Source organism: Zea mays, chromosome 6 (genome assembly GCF_902167145.1).
Source record: "Zea mays cultivar B73 chromosome 6, Zm-B73-REFERENCE-NAM-5.0, whole genome shotgun sequence".
Classification (NCBI taxonomy): Eukaryota; Viridiplantae; Streptophyta; class Magnoliopsida; order Poales; family Poaceae; genus Zea; species Zea mays.
The window spans coordinates 164674403-164693543 of NC_050101.1; the positions used below are offsets into that span (position 1 = coordinate 164674403).

At 48.7% G+C, this 19141-nt stretch overlaps 2 protein-coding genes across 2 annotated transcripts; one reads left to right on the forward strand and one right to left on the reverse strand.

The window, feature by feature from the left end:
- Positions 1-4875: 4875 nt before the first annotated feature.
- LOC103630478 (putative nuclease HARBI1) lies at positions 4876-6532 on the reverse strand. The gene is made up of 3 exons (XM_008651526.2): positions 6254-6532; positions 5659-6146; positions 4876-5583 (listed from the first exon to the last, which is right to left on the reverse strand). The coding sequence occupies exons 1-3, from the start codon at positions 6339-6341 to the stop codon at positions 4882-4884; spliced, it is 1278 nt and encodes a 425-aa protein (XP_008649748.1). The 5' UTR covers positions 6342-6532; the 3' UTR covers positions 4876-4881.
- Positions 6533-6665: 133 nt separating this feature from the next.
- On the forward strand, positions 6666-9187 carry LOC103630481 (TOM1-like protein 6). Its single transcript, XM_020539590.3, has 4 exons — positions 6666-6970; positions 7935-8013; positions 8135-8233; positions 9038-9187. Exons 1-4 carry the CDS (start codon positions 6831-6833, stop codon positions 9185-9187), a joined length of 468 nt encoding a protein of 155 aa, XP_020395179.2. The 5' UTR covers positions 6666-6830.
- Positions 9188-19141: the final 9954 nt, after the last annotated feature.

A 19141-nucleotide genomic window follows, 5' to 3' on the forward strand; every position in this document is an offset into this window, starting at 1 on the left:
AAATAAGCACTCTTACTGTCTTACCTAACAATATGGGTGGTACTCGTCAGTTCGAAGGGTTTCTGAAAACTGAATTTAGTATTTAGTGCTGCTAGTTCAGCATAAACTGTGGTGCTTATTTGTTGGAGTAAGCCTATCCGGATTGCATTGCATTTTTGGCGAACTATAAGTTCTGAATGGGGCAACTATTTTATTTATGTACAGATGCTGCTAAAAGATGGGTATCCCATAGTTTGTTTGCGCTTTCACAAGTATGAATTAAGCTCATATGGCCATATATATGATTTCCTAACAGGACTAAGCACAAAACTGATTGTGCTTCTACCTTTATGATGTTGAGTAGGCTAAGGAATGATTATGTCATCCATGTAAAAGCTAGAGCAGGATCACCACTGGAGGTGTAATTACCAACCCATTGTGTCCTTACTCCTTAGTACAATGTAATATTGCATTATTGCGGGGTTGGCAGTTCTGATTTCTGAAGTTCAGTTATGCTTTGTGAACTACATTTTTCATCATTTTTTTCCTAATCAGGATAGCTACTATACTGTGGAATCTTGTGAGTGTGTCGGTGTGCACTGAATAAGAATGATAATTTTGAGTTGTGTGTTGTGTCAGTGTCCTATTAATTCTTGGGCCTTCATTCATTTATGCTTGATTCAGGAAGCATGTCTGGGATAACTACTGCTTGACACATCACAATGAGAAGTTGATAGAGGACAATTCAACGCTTTCTTCTTATGACGTTCGGAATAACTCTAAGGTAGTTCTTCCTTTTAATAAATACATATAGTTTATTATTTATATTTTTACACAAAATATGCATGTTCATTTCTGGAAGACCAAATAAGGTGGCTCCTGAAAACAAGAGCAACCGCTTAGAAGCATCAACCAGTGTTGTTCGCCCTTTAATAGTTAGATCTGTTTCTGTAATGTTTTATCCTTTGTTCTATGTGTTTTTGGCTGGGTGGCCTTGTGGCATTTTAGTCCCCCGCTTCCAATAGTTTGCTGTGAACTTTTGGTACTTATAACAAGGCTCCTCCCAATATTTCTAAAGTAAGTTTTACATCTCTGTCTCTGTTCTGTTTATCTAGGTCTGTTTCTCGCCGCACGTCATGTCCAGAGTACATCGAAAACACTCAAGAAGAAAACACCGCTTCTTCCATGGTCTTAGCAGGAAAGCTAACCCCACCCTGTGGTTTGTTAGCTATATAGGAGCAAAGCTGGTGCCAAGCCGCAAATGCATCGTGACTATCATCCTTGTCAGTAGTATGGTCATTTCAGAAACGTGATCGAGCTGGCTTGGGCTGTGTGAGTTTAACTGGAAGTATGCATGGATTATTCATTATTCATGGAAGCTATGACAGGGCGGAGCGCGGGCGCACCTTGAGGTAGGTGTCGACGGCGCGGTACAGCGCGTCGTCGGCGGGGCGCGCGTGGGCGGGCACGGCGCGCGCGAGCTCCTCGAACTCGGCGGGGCGTAGGCCGGCCTCCAGCGCGGCCTCGGCCAGGTACACGTCCACGAGCCTGGCCACGCGGGCGGCCTTGCTGCCGCCGCCGCCGTCCTTGAGGAACCCGCGCACGAGGCGCAGCACGAGGGGCACGTCCAGAGCAGCGCCGGCGCGTGCTCGCCGCCGTGGCCGAACGCCGGTATCACCACGGCGCCCAGCGTCGCCTGGTCCAGCCGCCTCGCCACGCGCGCCTCCAGGTCCCGCAGCAGCGTCGTATCCGCGCCCACCATGCTCCCCGCGCGGAGCAGCTTCAGCAGGAAGTCGCACGTGATGCCGTCGTCGGCGACGGCCGCGGCGCAGCAGCCGCTGCCGCCCGCCGGTGGATCCGGAGGGAGCGCGGCCACGAGGGACTTAGGAGGAGCCGCTTCTTCAGCCACGTGGTCGTGGGGCTCTCCGGCGGCAGGAAGCGCCCCGACACGGACGACGATGTGGGAGGCGCCACGTCCGGGACGGATTTCGCGGCTGATGCGTCGTTTAGGTAGTGGAGGACGACGGGGCGTTCGGGAGTCCGTTGCGGGAGCGAGGTCGTCGACGCGCGCGGGCGTGCGGGAGCGGGGGTTGCTAGCGTGCGGGCGTTCCGGGAGCGGCGGTTTGACGGGCGTGCGGGAGCAGAGGTTTGGCTGGCGCGCGGGGTGCGGGAGCGGGGGCAGTCTACACTGCCCCCTTAATAGTTAGTAGAGATTCCTTCGTTTCCAACGACCCAACGGAGCCTTTCTCGCTGCCACTGCCACGCGGGTCCCGGTCCCGCACGTCATCCACGCGCGTCGCCGACTCAGGAGTCGATAACGCCCTCGCTTTCTCTGCTTTCCTTCCTCCGGTTCCATTCCAAGTCCACCTGCCCCTCCCTCCCTATCTAGGCCTTCTTTGGATCATAGGAACTTTATAAGAATTTTAGAGGATTTAGTTCCTAAGGAAAAAATCCTAGAAGACTCCTTTGGCTGATACAAAAAGAGAGGAAAATTCCCCTAGGATTTAATCCCATCACAAGGATTCCATAGGAAAAATAAAAAGAGCTTCAACCTCATGGAAAATTTCCTGGCGCCAAAAGCGAACGCTCTCGCGCTTCCTTGGCTCTCCCGCGACTTGTCTGCTTCCTCCACCACGTAACATAAAAAAACACGGACCGATCATCAGAGAAAAAAAAGACTGGACCGACTCTCTCCGTCTCTCGTCCCTGTTGCCGCACTTCGTCCCCATCGTTGGTCCCAGCAGCGAGGACCTCCTCAATGAGTACACACGCGCCCAGAGATATACAAGCTCGTTTGTGGTGTTCTTCCCCAATAGCAAGGTAAGTTTCCTTTTTCTTCATTTACCAAACCCTATAAATCACATTTTATTTGGATTTTGGAAGTTTTCTTTGTACTGGTACTGGAGTTTGAATGGACCTAGAGATTTGGGAGCAATCTATTTTCGTTTTTCTTGAAGTAGATCGGGATATTTGGGAATAACTTGTACGGGGGACTCTCGTCCATCCGCTACAGATTGGGAGATTTGGGAAGGAGCCGCACTCGTCACCTGAACGCACACACGGACGGCCTGCAGGTACAGGTAGCGGATCTGCAGCACCTGCTACTCGTCCAGTCACCCGTCCGGCTCCAGCAGCACTCTTCTGCCGCCAGGAGGATTGCACACACCAAACATATGTGTGAGATGTAGAACTGCCCATTTGTGTTTGGCCAAAACAATTTTAAGACGTTTAATCCTACAACTTCCAGAGAAGAAAAATCCCCACTTTTCAGTATGGAGCTACCTTCATGATCGGTGGTCACATATTTGTCACTTAATATTCACTTGATCTTATAGTAAAATAGATTAGATATTTCTAGTTCCTATTTGATGTTGTATATATCATTGTATTAGGGAACGTGTCTTATCTAATGGAGGAGGCCGTAACCCTCAGTCGCTTGTTGATGTTGACGGGGACCATGGGTCTGCAACAGCTACTCAAGAAATAGGTAGTGCTCCAATTCCTGTCACAATTTGAATATTAGTTACACAGTGCAGCAGTAACTAAAACTGAATATATGTTTAAATATATGTTGTGACTTTAGGTGCCCCAAAGAGAGCCAAGTGGATCCATGAGAGGAAGTTGTTCCTTATTCAGCTACTAAAGGATCACGATGTGCCGGGTTTTAGAACACAAAATGCTTGGAGTAAGGAGGCATGGAACAACATTGTTCGTCGCTTGAATGAAAAATTTGGTACATCGTATACTATTGGCCAAGTCAAACAGAAGGAGCAAGATTTGAAGAAAGATTATCGCAGTGTTAAAGAATTGGTGGAGCAAAGTGGTTTTGGATGGAATGGTGAGAGAATGATGGTGGAAGCACCAGATAGTGTTTGGGCATCTTTTGCTGCTCGCAAGAATAACGAGTCAGCCCTCCATTGGAGAGACAAGTCATTCCCATACTATGATGATTTATCAAAGTTGTATGATGGTGAGAATTTTATGTGCTTTTATGAGTTGTTTCTAATTGCTTGCAAATACATCCGAGTCATATGTGTTTTCCTAAATATGATTCTGCAGGTCGTTATGCTGAAGGAAGAACTCGTCAAGGTATGGATCATTATGCAAACAAGACGAAGAAAGCATCGGCTCCTGGAGGACAAGCAACAACTGTAGCAGAAACATATCAGTCACCATCTCCTACTTTAAATGGTGTAGATGAATTGGGATTGCAATTTTCTTTTGATGAAGAAATTGAGGGAAATTTGGGCTTATCACAATACCCATCTGCTCAGGTTCATGAAAAGGAAGTCCCACCTAGTTCCACACAAATAACTTCAGAGCTTCCTGATTCTCGACGTGGAAAGAAGAAAAAAAACAAATCTGCTAGCCCTCCTGATGGATTTCATGAAAGATACCTAAAACTAAAGAAAGAAGAAATAGATCGATTTGCTGCCATTGAAGAGAAGAAATTGGAAGATCCTTACAGCATCAACAAGTGTATTACTGTGCTTGAAGATTTGGATGGTCTGCAAGTGGGAGATCTATTGATGGCATCTGATATATTCAAGACTAAGGATAACAGGGAAGTATTCTTATCATTTAAAAATGACGCATTAAGATTAGCTTGGATTACAAGGGAGATTGGTAAGATAGCAGATCACCAGAATTAGAAATAGAAAGCAAGTAAGGCATCTAATCTTTTGGTATAATTTAGAGCCTCTAATCTTTTGGCAAGCAGAGGTTCTAATCTTTTGGTAAGTAGAACATGCTTTTTACTAAGCTGACCTGGGTAGTATGTGTTTGTTATGTATTTTGGTAAGGAGGTAACCTTATCTCAAGTTCTGGACTCCAATCATGTCTAAGAAGATAAATCGATATGGAAATATATTATCATATAATGATTGTGTAGTTTACATTATGTTAAGCTCTTCGCGCTGAATATTGTGCCCACATCTGTTCTGCTATATGATCTCGCATTTGATTTCCAGCATCTCTAGAGTAATTAAATGCTTGTATGTCACTATGATAATTGTTATCTCCACTTGGCACATCAACGATTTGGCGTGGATCAATCTCCATGATATCATTGTTTGACCATGACATGTCACCATTATGTAGACGTATGAAATTATGTAGAACACAACAGGCAACAGATATGTCAATTTGCTTTTGAACTGGGTAGCGAGACGCAGTTCTTAAAATAGGAAATCTCATTTTCAGAATACCAATAGTTCTCTCAATATGATTGCGTAGTTGTGCATGGCGAAGGTTGAATAGTTCCTTGTAATCTCGTGGCCTTTGACGAGCTCTCCCCTGTTCTTGTATATGGTACCTAGTGCCACGATATGGTGCAAGAAATTGTGGTGTATTTGCATAACCAGCATCTACGAGATAAAATTTACCATGAGGTATATGAAATCCATGGGTAAGTGCATCTTGTAGAACCCTTGCATCTGATGCTGATCCCTCCCAGCCAGCATGCACATGTACAAATTTCAGATCAAAGTCACAAGCGACCATAACATTTTGTGAGATGGTCTGCTTCCTATTCCTGTATGGCTCTTGTTGTTGTAATGGAATGGTCATTGGAACATGTGTACCATCTATAGCACCAATACAGTCCTACAAAAACGAAAAATATATTTAATTATCATAGAATAAATTATCAATAATATGTTATGTATTTTGTACTCATACCTGGAAAAAGGGGTAAAATTGGGGTCTGCTTAAGATTGGATGGGGTTGCAAGGAAGGTGGACATATGTAGACACATGTGAGCTGTGTGATTGCATCAAGAACCGCTGCAAAGTGTCGACTAATTGTTTCTCCACTATGTTGAAAAAATTCTTGTAAGGTTTCATTACTTGCATTTTTTGCCATTGCATATAAGAAAATAGCAACTTGCTCTTCCACTGCAATTGCTCTTGTATCAGCAAGGAGATTTTTTTCACGCAATTTATTGACCAAGGCTTGAAAAATTCCAACCTCCATTCGGAAATGTCTTTTGCATAAACTCTCATGTCCTGTTAATATCTCTGTAACTCGTCGAGCCCCTGTCATTTCTGATGTATGCATAGGCCTCTTCTCAGATGAGTGTGATGATTCTACTTGTAAGGTAGGAAGAACAAAAAAGACAAACTCATCCTCACTTTGTGATCTACGATAGTTCGTTGGATTCATGGGTACTGAAGATAAAGGAAATCCCAAAATGGATAATTAATACAAAGGTGGAAATATAAAATTTTGATTAGAAATACATTAGCGTAGTCACATAAGACAGTAACGAACCAACCTTTGTGCAACCGAATGCAAGATATATAGACAATCAAGTAGCCTGTAGAAGGATTTGCTTGCTGTTGTGGAAATGAAGTTGTTGGCATGAGAGAGTGAGAGGCAGCAAGCTGATGAGCGCATATATATATATATATACACCTGTATGCAGTAACGCAACGGCTAGGGAGCCTCGTGAGCACGCAGCAACAACGGCTAGTTTCAAACTTAAAAAAAATGATATTTCAAACTTCTTACTTCCTTTACTTTTTCCTACGCTGTAGCCAAATAAGCCTTCTATCATCTTCCTCTGGTTTTGAATCCTATAGGATTAGAAAATACATCCATTCTATTTCCTGAGTTTTTCCTATTCCCGTGGTTCTGAAATCCTGTGTTCCAAAGGAGCCCCTATCCTGTACTCTCTCTCAGTCTCTCTCTCTCCCCCCGTTCTCCGTTCCACATCGCGTGCGCATTGAGACGACGAGTTTCTAGAGCGCCGTACCGCGCACGGCTCCCGAGCCCCACCGCAAAGCGCCGGAATCGTGAGCGCGTCCGGCCTCGCCTGCTCCGCGGCGAGAGGCGGCCGAGGAGGACGGGCGATGTACCCGGTGGTGACGGGCACGCCGCCGGCGCGGCTGCCGGCGGCGTCGCGGGTGGACAAGGCCACGAGCCACCTGCTGCAGGGCCCCGACTGGGCCGTCAACCTCGAAATCTGCGACACCCTCAACGCCGACCGCTGGTACGAGCGATCGTTGCCCTCTCTCTCTCTCTCTCTCTCTCTCTCTCTCTCTCTCGCTTGCTATATTTGTGTGTGTGTGTGTGTGGTGGGATTTCGAAACATGTTTGGGGTTCTTCCTGCACGGGCTGTAACGGCGGCGCGGCTTTGCAAATTCCGTTGCCTCGCGTCGCGGCTCGCACTGCTCATGGGAACTCCTCTGGTTGGGGTATTGGTTTGGGGCCGTTGACCTGATCGCTTCTGGGGCCGATTTGAGGGTTGTTGCTGGCTACAGACTAGTAGTTAACGTGATTTCTGGGAAGTAACCGGCCTGTGGCTCTCGGCTGCTTTCTTTTCTGTTGCTCTATGTTGTTCGGAGGGGGCATTATGCACCAAGCAGAGGACTTTGCATGCCAACTTTTACCATAGGGTGGCAAGTAGTATAGATGTTGAAAAATCTTAAGCTGGAGCTTCAGCTCAGGTGGAGTCCTGTCTGCGTCCGCTGATACTTATCTACGGAACTTACCTCAAACTGTGGAGCAGCTTAGCTACATGGGGTCTCGTCGTGATGCAATACTGTTTTAGTGGCAAGTTCAAGTGCTTGCTTTCTTTCACAGCAAATGGGAAAGATGAAGCCTAGAGGTAGTTTTGCCATTCTCTGTAATGGCAACAACCCGAATCTCGCTATAGTTGTTTTTCAGGGTAACAGGTGCATTTTGGAATTCATAGAGGGACTTGGGGGTATGGGTATTGGTCACTTTCCATTTTATAACGAGTCATTTATTTACAATCATATATTCTGTGGGATTTGCATTTTTTCATGATTTATCTTTTATTATAGGTTTTAAATAGAAGCCTACAAAATCCGAACTGTAAGCTAGACTATTCTGTTTAGACATCACCATCAGGAGACATAAGCAGAATATCTTAAATAATTGCATTTCTGATTTTCCTGGCTCGGAACTTATGTATTATGACTCTGAATCAGGCAAACGAAGGATATAGTAAAAGCTGTGAAGAAGCGATTGCAGCATAAGGATCCAAAAGTTAAATTCTTTACTTTGACGGTGCGGACTATAATCAATCTCATGATCAATGATGTTTCTGTAATATTTGGTGTGGGATTACAAGTATTTTATGCACATGAAATATTTTTAACTGTTCATACCTCCTGTTGAATTTCTGCAGTTATTGGAGACAATGATGAAGAACTGTGGTGAATATGTTCATTTTGAAGTTGTTGATCAGCATATTTTACAAGAGATTGTTAAAATTGTCCAGAAGAGGGTATTTTCATCATCCTCTCCTATTATCACTGTTATTATGTTGCTAAGAGAAACAAGAATAGTTGGATGTTGAAGGATCTGTCAGTTTTAAAGTTTCACCAAAATTAGCTAAACTATTTCCAGTGTTATGCATAAATGTTTTTCATATATATTTTGAACTCCATGAGGTATAACCATTGAAAAAAAAATCATTGTGTAGCAAGCTTTAACTATGTTTGGTCAGGTCAGTTTGTTTTGGGGTGGTTTGTACCATCCTGTTTATTGTTTTAATAGTTCTGCAAATTTCATTTCAGCTTGGAACCACATGCTTGGATTTTATCTTGTACTCCAAATAATCATTAGTTTTCAACTTGCCTTCAAATGTTAACCATTGCCTGCTTATGTGTTTGCTAATAATAGAATAATGAACGGAAGAGCTGCTAATATCCTTTTGTAGTTTGGTTGATCAGTCTTTACAACACGAGAATTATCTGGCCATTTCAAGTCATCTTTTCCTTGATTTTTTATGGGTTCAGTATGGGTATTTACTTTTCACCACCAACTTATTCATGTTAATTTGTGTTTTAGGCAAAACCATTATTCTTCTTCCAAGTAACCTTCTGAGTTCTGGCTGTTAGTGTGTGAAGTACTTGAGGTTGCAGTTTGTGTTTCTACAGATCATAATATTTGATGTTAAGCCTCTTGTGCTTTGTGGATCTGTCTTAGCCTTGTGCTTATTATTCGTTTACATTTTCATTTCTCTTAAGAATGTAGAAACATGATGCTATATTTCTGCTTATATGTTTTTTCTCTAAAATCATTTCAGCATGATATGCAAGTGAGGGATAAGGCTTTGTTACTTCTGGATTCATGGCAAGAGGCATTTGGTGGACCTGGTGGCAAATATCCACAGTACTACTGGTCATACATTGAACTAAAGGTATGCATCTGTCAAGGACCTCCCGACCTAGGATAGCTGGCTCCTGACTACGGAGTTCGTAGCCACGGTCCGTCGTCGCCGGTGAGGTTTTTCCCCTCAACCGTCGGCTTGTTTAGAGAGAGAGATTAGGAAATAATAATCTTGCTTGCTTTATTCCCTGCTGCCATGTGGCTTATAAATAGCCCTATGGCTAACCAACTTCTCCTATAAACTCTCAACTAACTCCTATTTTCTTGGACTTATCTGCTACCAACTAACTCTCCACAATTCTCTCATCTCAATCTTATTCTCTAGCCTTATCTTTATTTCTAAATCTATCCACTGGTTGTGGCCTCCTCCTGTGCGCGTTCAGCGCGCTCTGCAGCGCGGCGTGCGTCACGGCGGCGCCTATATGTGCGCCCGCACATGACATCTCTCCCCCCTCGAGACCCAGCTCGTCCTCGAGCTGAAAGTCTGGGTACTTGCTGCGGAATTCGTCGAGGTCTTCCCAGGAAGCAGACTCGGCCGGTTCGCCCCTCCAGTGGACGAGAACTTGACGCACGCCTCGCGCCAAGCGTGCCTGAGTAACCTGCATCGGCTCAGGGACCACGGCGCCGTTGTGGATGATTGGTAAGGCAGGCGGGGACGCTGGTGGAACGCCGACAAACTTCTTGAGGACACCCACGTGGAACACATCATGGAGGCGCGCCCCTGGCGGCAAGGCCAGGCGAACGGCGACGTCGTTGATGAGCTCAACGACGCGGTAGGGCCCCACAAAGCGAGGCTTGAGCTTGCCCGTGGTGGTCCTGGGCATTGAAGAAGCTGCCCGCTGCCGAAGACGAAGGAGGGCCCAATCCCCTGGCTGGTAGGAGACTTGACGGTGGTGCCGATCGTAGTAAAGCTTCTGGGTCGCCTGGGCCTGCTCTAGGCGGTACCAGACCTCCTCCAGGAAGGCCTCCCGAGCCTCCATGTCCCGGGCGACGGCTGCCACCCTCGTCTCCCCCGGCTCATAAGAGCGGATGGAAGGTGGCTCTCGGCCATACACCACCCGAAACGGTGTGTCCCGAAGCGAAGTCTGTACGCGGTGTTGTAGGTGTACTCAGCCCACGGCAACCAGCGCAGCCATTGGCGGGGGCGATCTCCAGTGAAGCAGCGCAGGTACATCACTATGACTCGGTTGGCGGCTTCCGTCTGGCCGTTCGACTGGGGATGAAAAGCGGACGTCATGTGAAGCTTAGTACCCATAAGCCTCATGAGCTCCTGCCAGAACGTCGAGGTGAACACGGGGTCGCGGTCGGAGACGACGGACTGCGGAACGCCGTGGAGGCGCACAATGTCGGTGAAGAATGCCTGTGCCACCGTCTCTGCCGTGTACGGGTGCGCGAGTGGAATGAAGTGGCAGTACTTGCTGAAGCGGTCAACGACGGACAGGATCACCGTCTTCCCATTCACGCGGGGTAGCGCCTCCACAAAGTCCAGCGCGATGTCAGCCCAGACCGCCGAGGGCACGGGTAGAGGCAAGAGCAACCCTGCTAGATGGAGATGCTCGGACTTGTACCGCTGACAAGTGGAGCACGCCCGCACAAATTCCTGCACCAAACGTCGCATGTTGGGGAAATGGAAATCACGGCGGAGCCAGTGCAGTGTACGGTGGACGCCCTCATGCCCGTCGCCGTGGACGGCCTCCAAAATTTCTTGCAGTAGTGGAGAGGCGGGGGGAATGTATAGGCACCTCTCGTAGGCGACCATGTCGTCGACGACCGACCAGGGCGCGGTGCGGGTGCCTCGGCGGACCTCGTCGTGGATGGCCACCAGTGCCGGATCGGTAGCTTGGGCGTGACGCAGGCGGCCGATGAAGTCAAAGCGCGACGCAGAAATGGCCAACACGACGCCCTCCTCAGTGTCGCGGCGGGAGAGGGCGTCGGCCACCGTGTTCGTGGAGCTTGACCGGTACTCGACGGAGAAGTCGAACCCCAGCAACTTGCCGACCCAATGGTGCTGCGGAATCGTGGCGAGGCGCTGGTCGAGCAAGTATTTGAGACTATAGTGGTCTGTCTTGATGGTGAAACGCCGCCCCCAAAGGTATGGCCGCCAGTGGCGAACGGCCTGTACCAGGCCGATGAGCTCATGCTCATAAGCTGCGAGGGAGCGGTGACGTGGAGCCACCGGCCGACTGAAGAAAGCAATAGGGTGGCCCTCCTGGACGAGCACCGCGCCGAAGCCGTACGTCGAAGCGTCGCACTCTACGACGAACTGCTTGGTGAAGTCAGGGAGCGACAGTACGGGTGCGGATGTCACGACCTCCTTGAGAGTACTGAAGGCCCCCGCTGCGTCGTCGTTCCATCGGAACCCCTCCTTTTTTAGGAGAGCAGTGAGGGGGGCTGCGATGATGCCGTAGTTGTGGACGAATTTCCTATAGTAGCCTGCGAGCCCGAGGAATCCACGCACCGCCCTGGCCGAGCGTGGTTGCGGCCAATCACGGATGGCCTGCACCTTGGTCGGATCCATGGCCACGCCCGACGCCGAGATGGTGTGGCCGAGGTAGGCGATGGTGTCGACGCCAAAAGCGCACTTGGAACGCTTAACGAAGAGACGGTGCTGTCGGAGCACCGAGAGGACGACGCGGAGGTGGCGCAGGTGGTCCGCCTAGGATGAGCTGTAGATCAGAATGTCGTCAAAGAAGACAAGCACAAACCGGCGGAGGTAAGCGCGCAACACGTCGTTCATGAGAGCTTGGAAGGTGGCTGGCGCGTTGCAGAGTCCGAACGGCATGACCAAAAATTCGAAGAAGGCGTCATGCGTCCGGAATGCTGTTTTGTCGATGTCGGCCGGCCTCATGCGGACTTGGTGGTATCCGGATCGGAGGTCGAGCTTGGTGAAGAAGCTGGCGCCATGGAGCTCGTCCAGCAGCTCGTCGACGACCGGGATGGGGAACGCATCCTTGATGGTTATGGCGTTCAGCGCGCGGTAGTCGACGCAGAATCGCCACGAGCCGTCTGGTTTCTTGACCAAGAGCACCGGAGACGAAAACACGGAGCTGCTGCGCCGAATGAGCCCTTGGTCTAGCATAGCTGTGCACTGACGCTCCAGTTCGTCCTTGTGCAGGGCGGGGTAGCGATACGGGCGTACTGCCACTGGCGGTGCCCCCGGCACCAGGGTGATGCTGTGGTCCCGACTGCGTGGGGGAGGTAGGCCGCGAGGCTCGCTGAAAACGTCGTCGAAGTCCGCCAAGAGCTTGTCGAGGAGCGTACTGGTGGCGGTGGTTGTGCTGACAGCAGCCGGTCGGCAGGCTGCGAGCCCCTGCCAGCAGAACGCCCTGCCCTGGAAGGTGAAGGAGATCGCGTGGTTGCTAAAATCCCACATGATCGGTCCCAGCGCTGCCAGCCATCGGGTGCCCAGGACCACGTCGTAGCCCGCCAAAGGCATGACGTATAGGTCAGCAGGGAAGCAGTGGCCGCCGATGTCCAGTGGTGCGTTGCGGATGACGCCCACACACGCGACGCGCTCCCCATTCGCGACCATTGCCGTGAGGCGTGGCCGGTGTTCGAGGGGCAGGCCCGTGCGTGCAGCCGCGGCTTCCGATATGAAGTTGTGGGTGCTGCCCGAATCCAGCATGGCGACGAGGGAGGTGGCCCCCAGCGTGACCTGCAGCTGCATCGTGTCAGTGAGCGCCACGCCCGCAAGAGCTTGGAGGGAGAATACCGGGGTCTCCTCAGTCCCGGCATCCTCGACAGCCTCATCTTCCTCCTCCTCAAGGCCCTCCAGTAAGAACAGCCGCTTACAGATGCGATTGTGGCCCCTTGTGAATTTGTCGTCACAATTGTAGCAGAGGCCAAGGCGGCGGCGCTCTTCTTGTTCTGCCTGCGAGAGGCGCTTGATGGTGCGGCCTTCGACGGTAATGGTCCCCGGCGCAGTCGGTTTGGCTCCTGGCGGCGCGGGTAGGGCCAGCCGGGCGGCAGGGGCCGGCAGTAGAGGACGCCCAGGAGCGCGCGTGGCCGGGGCGACGAATTGCTCGCGCAACTCGAATTGGCGCGCCAGACTCATGGCGGCAGCCAACGTCTGAGGATTCTGGATCCTGACGTCGATGCTGAGTGGCGGCTGGAGTCCGCCGACGAAGAGCTGTACCCGCTGCGCCTCCTGGAGTGGTCCCGCGCGAGGAAGCAGGGCCTGGAACCGGTCCTGGTACTCGGCAACCGTACCGGTGCGCCTACACTCCGCTAGTTCGGCCAACGGCGCGGAACACAGGGGCGGCCCGTACCGAAGGTGCAGCAGCTCCGTGAAGCGGCGCCAGGAAGGCGTGCCCTCGTCCTCCTGGACCATAAGGTACCACATCTGTGCGCCCTCCTCAAGGTTGTAGGAGGCCATCCATACCTTCTCCTCCTCCATGATGCGCTGCTGATGGAAATACGATTTGCACCGACTGGTGAAAATCAGTGGATCAGATTTCCCATCATAGCGGGGGAAATCCATCTTTTGAAAGCGCGGCGGTCGATCATTGTGGTGCTGCCCATCATTGGTCCCATGGCCGCCCGACGAGGTCTTTCCCCTCTGGAGCTCGGCGACAGAGGATTGGAGGGCGGCGACCGTTGATGTCAGGGTCTCGATTATCTTGGCCAAATCAGAGGTGGTTGGCTCGGCCATGGTAGAGGTGGTGTCGGCGTAAGGCAGCAAGGTTGGTGGGCTTGGCTGGGATTTCGGCTGGGTGGAAGAAGAAGTCGAGGAACGACTGGATCGCGATACCAGGTTGTCAAGGACCTCCCGACCTAGGATAGCTGGCCCCTGACTACGGAGTTCGTAGCCACGGTCCGTCGTCGCCGGTGAGGTTTTTCCCCTCAACCGTCGGCTTGTTTAGAGAGAGAGATTAGGAAATAATAATCTTGCTTGCTTTATTCCCTGCTGCCATGTGGCTTATAAATAGCCCTATGGCTAACCAACTTCTCCTATAAACTCTCAACTAACTCCTATTTTCTTGGACTTATCTGCTACCAACTAACTCTCCACAATTCTCTCATCTCAATCTTATTCTCTAGCCTTATCTTTATTTCTAAATCTATCCACTGGTTGTGGCCTCCTCCTGTGCGCGTTCAGCGCGCTCTGCAGCGCGGCGTGCGTCACGGCGGCGCCTATATGTGCGCCCGCACATGACAGCATCCAATCCCAATTTGGTCTCATGTGCAGATAGTTTCTATGTCGTGGAGATGGATTATTCTTCTACTAAATTAATTTGGAGTTAAAGCATGCCTTAGAAAAAATATTCAAAGCTACAAGTGCACTAGTGATAGATAATTCCCATACTTTAAGGCATTATTATTTTACTAACAACTATTGTAGTTTTGGAAAAACGTTTTACAGAGGGCAGGAGTAATGTTCCCACAACGTCCTGTAGATGCTCCTCCAATATTTACTCCTCCTGCAACACATCAGGCATATGGTTCACCTAGATATCCTTCTGGAAGTCTAAATGAGAGAATCACATCTGATGCTGGAACGTTGAGGTAAAACTCTTTTGTACCATTGGTTTATTTGACTGTTCCAAGTGTGGACTTTCTCTTCTATTACTACTTTATGGATATAACCTTTTGTTTTCTATTTTGCTGTTCAGCTTTGAGGGCTTGAATAATATTAGAAATGCAACGGAACTGCTGTATGATATGGTGAATGCTTTGAACCCTGCTGACCGCATGACAGTTAAAGATGAAATTATTGCAGATCTTGTAAATCAATGTCGTTCAAATCAACAAAAGCTCATGCAGTTTGTCAGTTCCACAGGGTACGCCTATCACACACAGATTATATAGAGCTACATTACCTTGTTGATTTGCTCCTAATGTATTGCATAACCTAATTTATGAATAAGCATGGTTTAAATTGGTGCAATTATTGATGTCTACTCTACCCTACTGCTACATGGTGGTGTGACATGCAGTGCATCATAAAAATAATATATGGATTTTTGTGTTCTTGTCGTCAGGGATGAAGACCTGCTAAAGCAAGGACTAGAATTAAATGATCGCTTACAGAGTGTCCTCACAAGACATGATGCTATTGCTTCTGGTTCTCCATTACCAGTTGAGACACCGATTAGAGAACCACAGAGAGAGGATCCAAATCCTGAGCCATCTACACCAATTACACATGATAATAAGGCTCAAGTTGAAGAGGATGAAGATGATGAGTTTGCTCAAATAGCACGAAGGTACCTAGTGGCATGCAAAGGCTCCAGACAGTCTATACTTACTGTGGTTGTTTGTTACGGCATTACCTTATTAGCTATTGATCATTTTTTATATATTTGCAGAAAAAACAAATCTGTGATATGCGGTGATGAGGCATCATCGAGTGCTGGTGATCAACCCCTGGTACCTGTTTTTTTTTTTCTCGAACAGCGCAGGAGAACTGCGCGTCATTTCATTTAAGGAAGAAAGGAGGTACAAAGGTCAAGAGTGACCCGAAACACAAACACCAACACACACACGCCTTCCCTTAAATACAACCGTCGCGCCACATCAATGAAGAAGGCGACCACAACCTACAGAGCTAATTAAGCTCCAGTAGGCACCGACCCAAAAACAAGTTCCTGGAGCTTGGAAGCTCCAGCCAAACACCAAAGCCCCCCCTCCACATTAACAGCTTTTAGCACTTCCACAACACATGGTCTTGAATTGTCAAAGACACACCTGTTGCGGTGCTTCCAAATCTCCCAAGCCACTAACGTAATTAGAGAATTGAGGCCTCTACGAAGCCCCTTAGGAACAGCAGCAACAGTTCTCTTCCACCAACCTGAGAATCGAGACACTGAGGGCTGAGGAGCCAACTGCAGCAGCCCCAACTGTTGAAGGATCAGGGCCCAAATTTGGCGAGCAAACACACATCCAACCAACAAGTGATGCACCGTCTCAGTCATCTGGTCACAAAATGGACAAGACACTGGATGGGGCAGATTTCTGCGCTCAAGACGATCAGCGGTCCAAACCCGATTATGGTGCACCAACCATAAGAAGAATTTACAACGCGACGGGGCCCAGGTTTTCCAGATTCTCTTCCAAGGGCCAAACTTGGTAGAGCCCACGAAGAAGGCCTCATACGCAGACTTGCTGCTATAACAGCCATCTTGTGTCAACTTCCATCTGAAATGATCAGGAACATCAGCTTGCAGTACGACCTCCTCAACAAAATCCCAGACCTGGAGGTACTCAATTAAAACCTGAACAGTAAGAGCACCCTTGATATCACGAACCCAACTCCGCCCAAACAAAGCCTGAGCCACAGTCTTTCGCTTAGCAATTCGCATAGGGTCAGTTCTGAAAAGATTGGGTGCCATCTCAGCCATGGTAAGCCCATCCAACCAACGGTCAGTCCAGAAAATAATTTTCTCACCATTCCCAACCACGGCATTCACAGCCATATCGAAGAGGGCCCGAGCTTTATAGGGAATAGAAATTGAGAGTCCAGCCCACGGCCTCTCCACATCAGTCTTCTGAGCCCAAAGCCATCTAATTCTCAAGGCCCAACCTAGAAGCTCAAGATTATGGATTCCAAGGCCGCCATACTGAAGAGGTCTCTGGACCTTATCCCAAGCTACCAAGCAGTTTCCTCCATTAGCTTGTTGATGTCCCTTCCACAAGAACCCCCGCCGCTTTTTATCAACAGCCTTGATGAACCATTTCGGGAGATCCAAAGCTATGAGCCAATAAATAGGAACAGCAGTGAGAACCACTTTCACAAGCACAAGACGCCCAGCCCTATTCAACAAAGAAGCTTTCCACCCAGGAAGGTAATCTGCCACCTTATCCACAAAGGCCAGCAACACCTCTTTAGAAGGCTTACAGGTTGTGAGAGGAAGTCCCAAATAAGTGCAAGGAAAAACTTTAACCGAACAAGAGAGAGTTTCCACAGAAAGAGCCAGCTCATCATCGGAACAATGAATAGGGGAGACCGAGCTCTTAACCAGGTTGGTCCGGAGGCCTGAGGCGTGACCAAATAAATCAAGAATGCGTCTGACCGAAACCAGATCCAGAATGTGAGGCCTCAAGAAAACTACAACATCATCAGCATAGAAGGAAACATGATGCCTGACCTGCTGAACAGCAATAGGTTGAAGCAAACCCAACGAAGTGGCATAGTTGATTAAAGAATTCAGAGTATCCATGACTAGGATAAAGAGCATTGGAGAAAGAGGATCTCCCTGCCTGAGACCGCGACGATGAATAATGATGTCCCCAGGCTCTCCATTGACTAAAATCTGAGTGGAAGAAGTAGACAGTAATAAACAAAGGAGATCCCGCCAACGCTGACCAAATCCCATTTTCCTTAAAACTTCCAAAAGGAACGACCAAGAAACAGAGTCAAAAGCCTTGGAGATGTCCAACTTAAGAAGGATATGTGGTTCTTTCTTCTTATGCAGCAACTTCACAATTTGTTGGACAAGCATAAAGTTATCATGAATCCTCCTCCCCCTCACAAAGGCACTCTGGTTCACAGAAACCAGTGAGGGAAGCAAAGGGGCCAGCCGAGTAGCCATGAGCTTAGCTACCAATTTGGCAAAACTATGAATCAAACTTATAGGCCGGAAATCCTTAACTTCAACAGCATCCATCTTCTTAGGCAGTAAGGAGATATAAGCCGTGTTAAGCAGGCGGAATTTGAAAACATGGCCACGCTGGATGACATCCAAAGACCTCAACACATCACCTTTAATAATATTCCAACAGGATTTATAAAATCGACCTGTGAAACCATCCGGCCCCGGGGCCTTATCCGGAGGCAAATCTTTTACCACAGTCCACACCTCCTCCTCAAGAAACGGAGCATCTAAAGCAGATAAATCATGATTGTGGATGGCCAACTCATCCAAGTCAAGAGTGTAGCTCCTCTCCTCAGCCCTACCCAAAATGTTCTCATAGAAATCAGAAACAGCCTTCTGTTTATCTTCTTGGGAGGTGACCACCTGATCACCAACGTGCAGCTTAGGAATGAAGTTCTTCTTTTTTCTGTATCTAGCCTGCTGATGAAAAAAGGAGGTGTTGGCATCACCCTCCTGAATATACAAAATCCGAGACCGCAGTCGGGCGCTTTCTGAAGTTTCTTCGGTTGAGAGCAATGCAATAGTACCTCTCGGCGCAACTTCTGTTAGTGGAACCAGGACGAAGGAGCAGGATATGATTGACCTTCTCAGCCTCACCTTGTACAGTCCTGAATCATCTGCAGACTCTTCAACTCAGAACCAAAATGGGAGTCAGCCGAGTGTCACATCAAATGGACCAGAAACACTGCCAAGCTATCAGCCTGCTGTGGCGAACGGGGCAAATTACCCTGCCAACACCCAGGTTTATCCAACAAATCAGGGATATGTTCCATACAATAACTATGTGGCACCATGGGCCCAAACGGGACCGGTTGCACAGCCTGGGGCATATTCGACTCAACCCCAACAATATGTGTCGAGCAATCCAGCACCCCCATGGGCTATGCCTGCAAGTGCCAATTCAGCTAATCCTTTCCAGCCTGTGACATACCAAACGCCAAACACTCCTGCTGCTTCTGTTGCCCCTTCAGCTGCCTATCCAACTATGTCAACACCGTATGCTGCTCCATCAGCGCAACATGTTCCATCTCCAGCACCAACACCGGTGCAAAGTTACAACTTCTCTATTCCTCAAACATACACTGGTTCGAACGTGGCTACAAATGCTCGGGTGAAAGGGAATCAGCGGCCAAAAGAATCTCCAGTGGCAGCAGCCAGACCATATTACATGCCGGACAACTTGTTTGGAGACCTGATCGACGTGAAGAGTTTTGGCGCCGGAAGCAAGATCAGCAGGTCTACCAGCATGCCGAGTCCAAAGGGTGGTGGCCAGCCTATGATCGGTAGAAACAAATAGGCCTCTGCTGTTTAAGATAGGGATGAGCATATATTTAGCTGGTAGCCACTGTCGTTTGGTTTGATGTAAATTTGCTGTCTTTTTTCACGTGTCAATTTGCGGATTTGTTACTTTGGTCAATTTCGGAGTT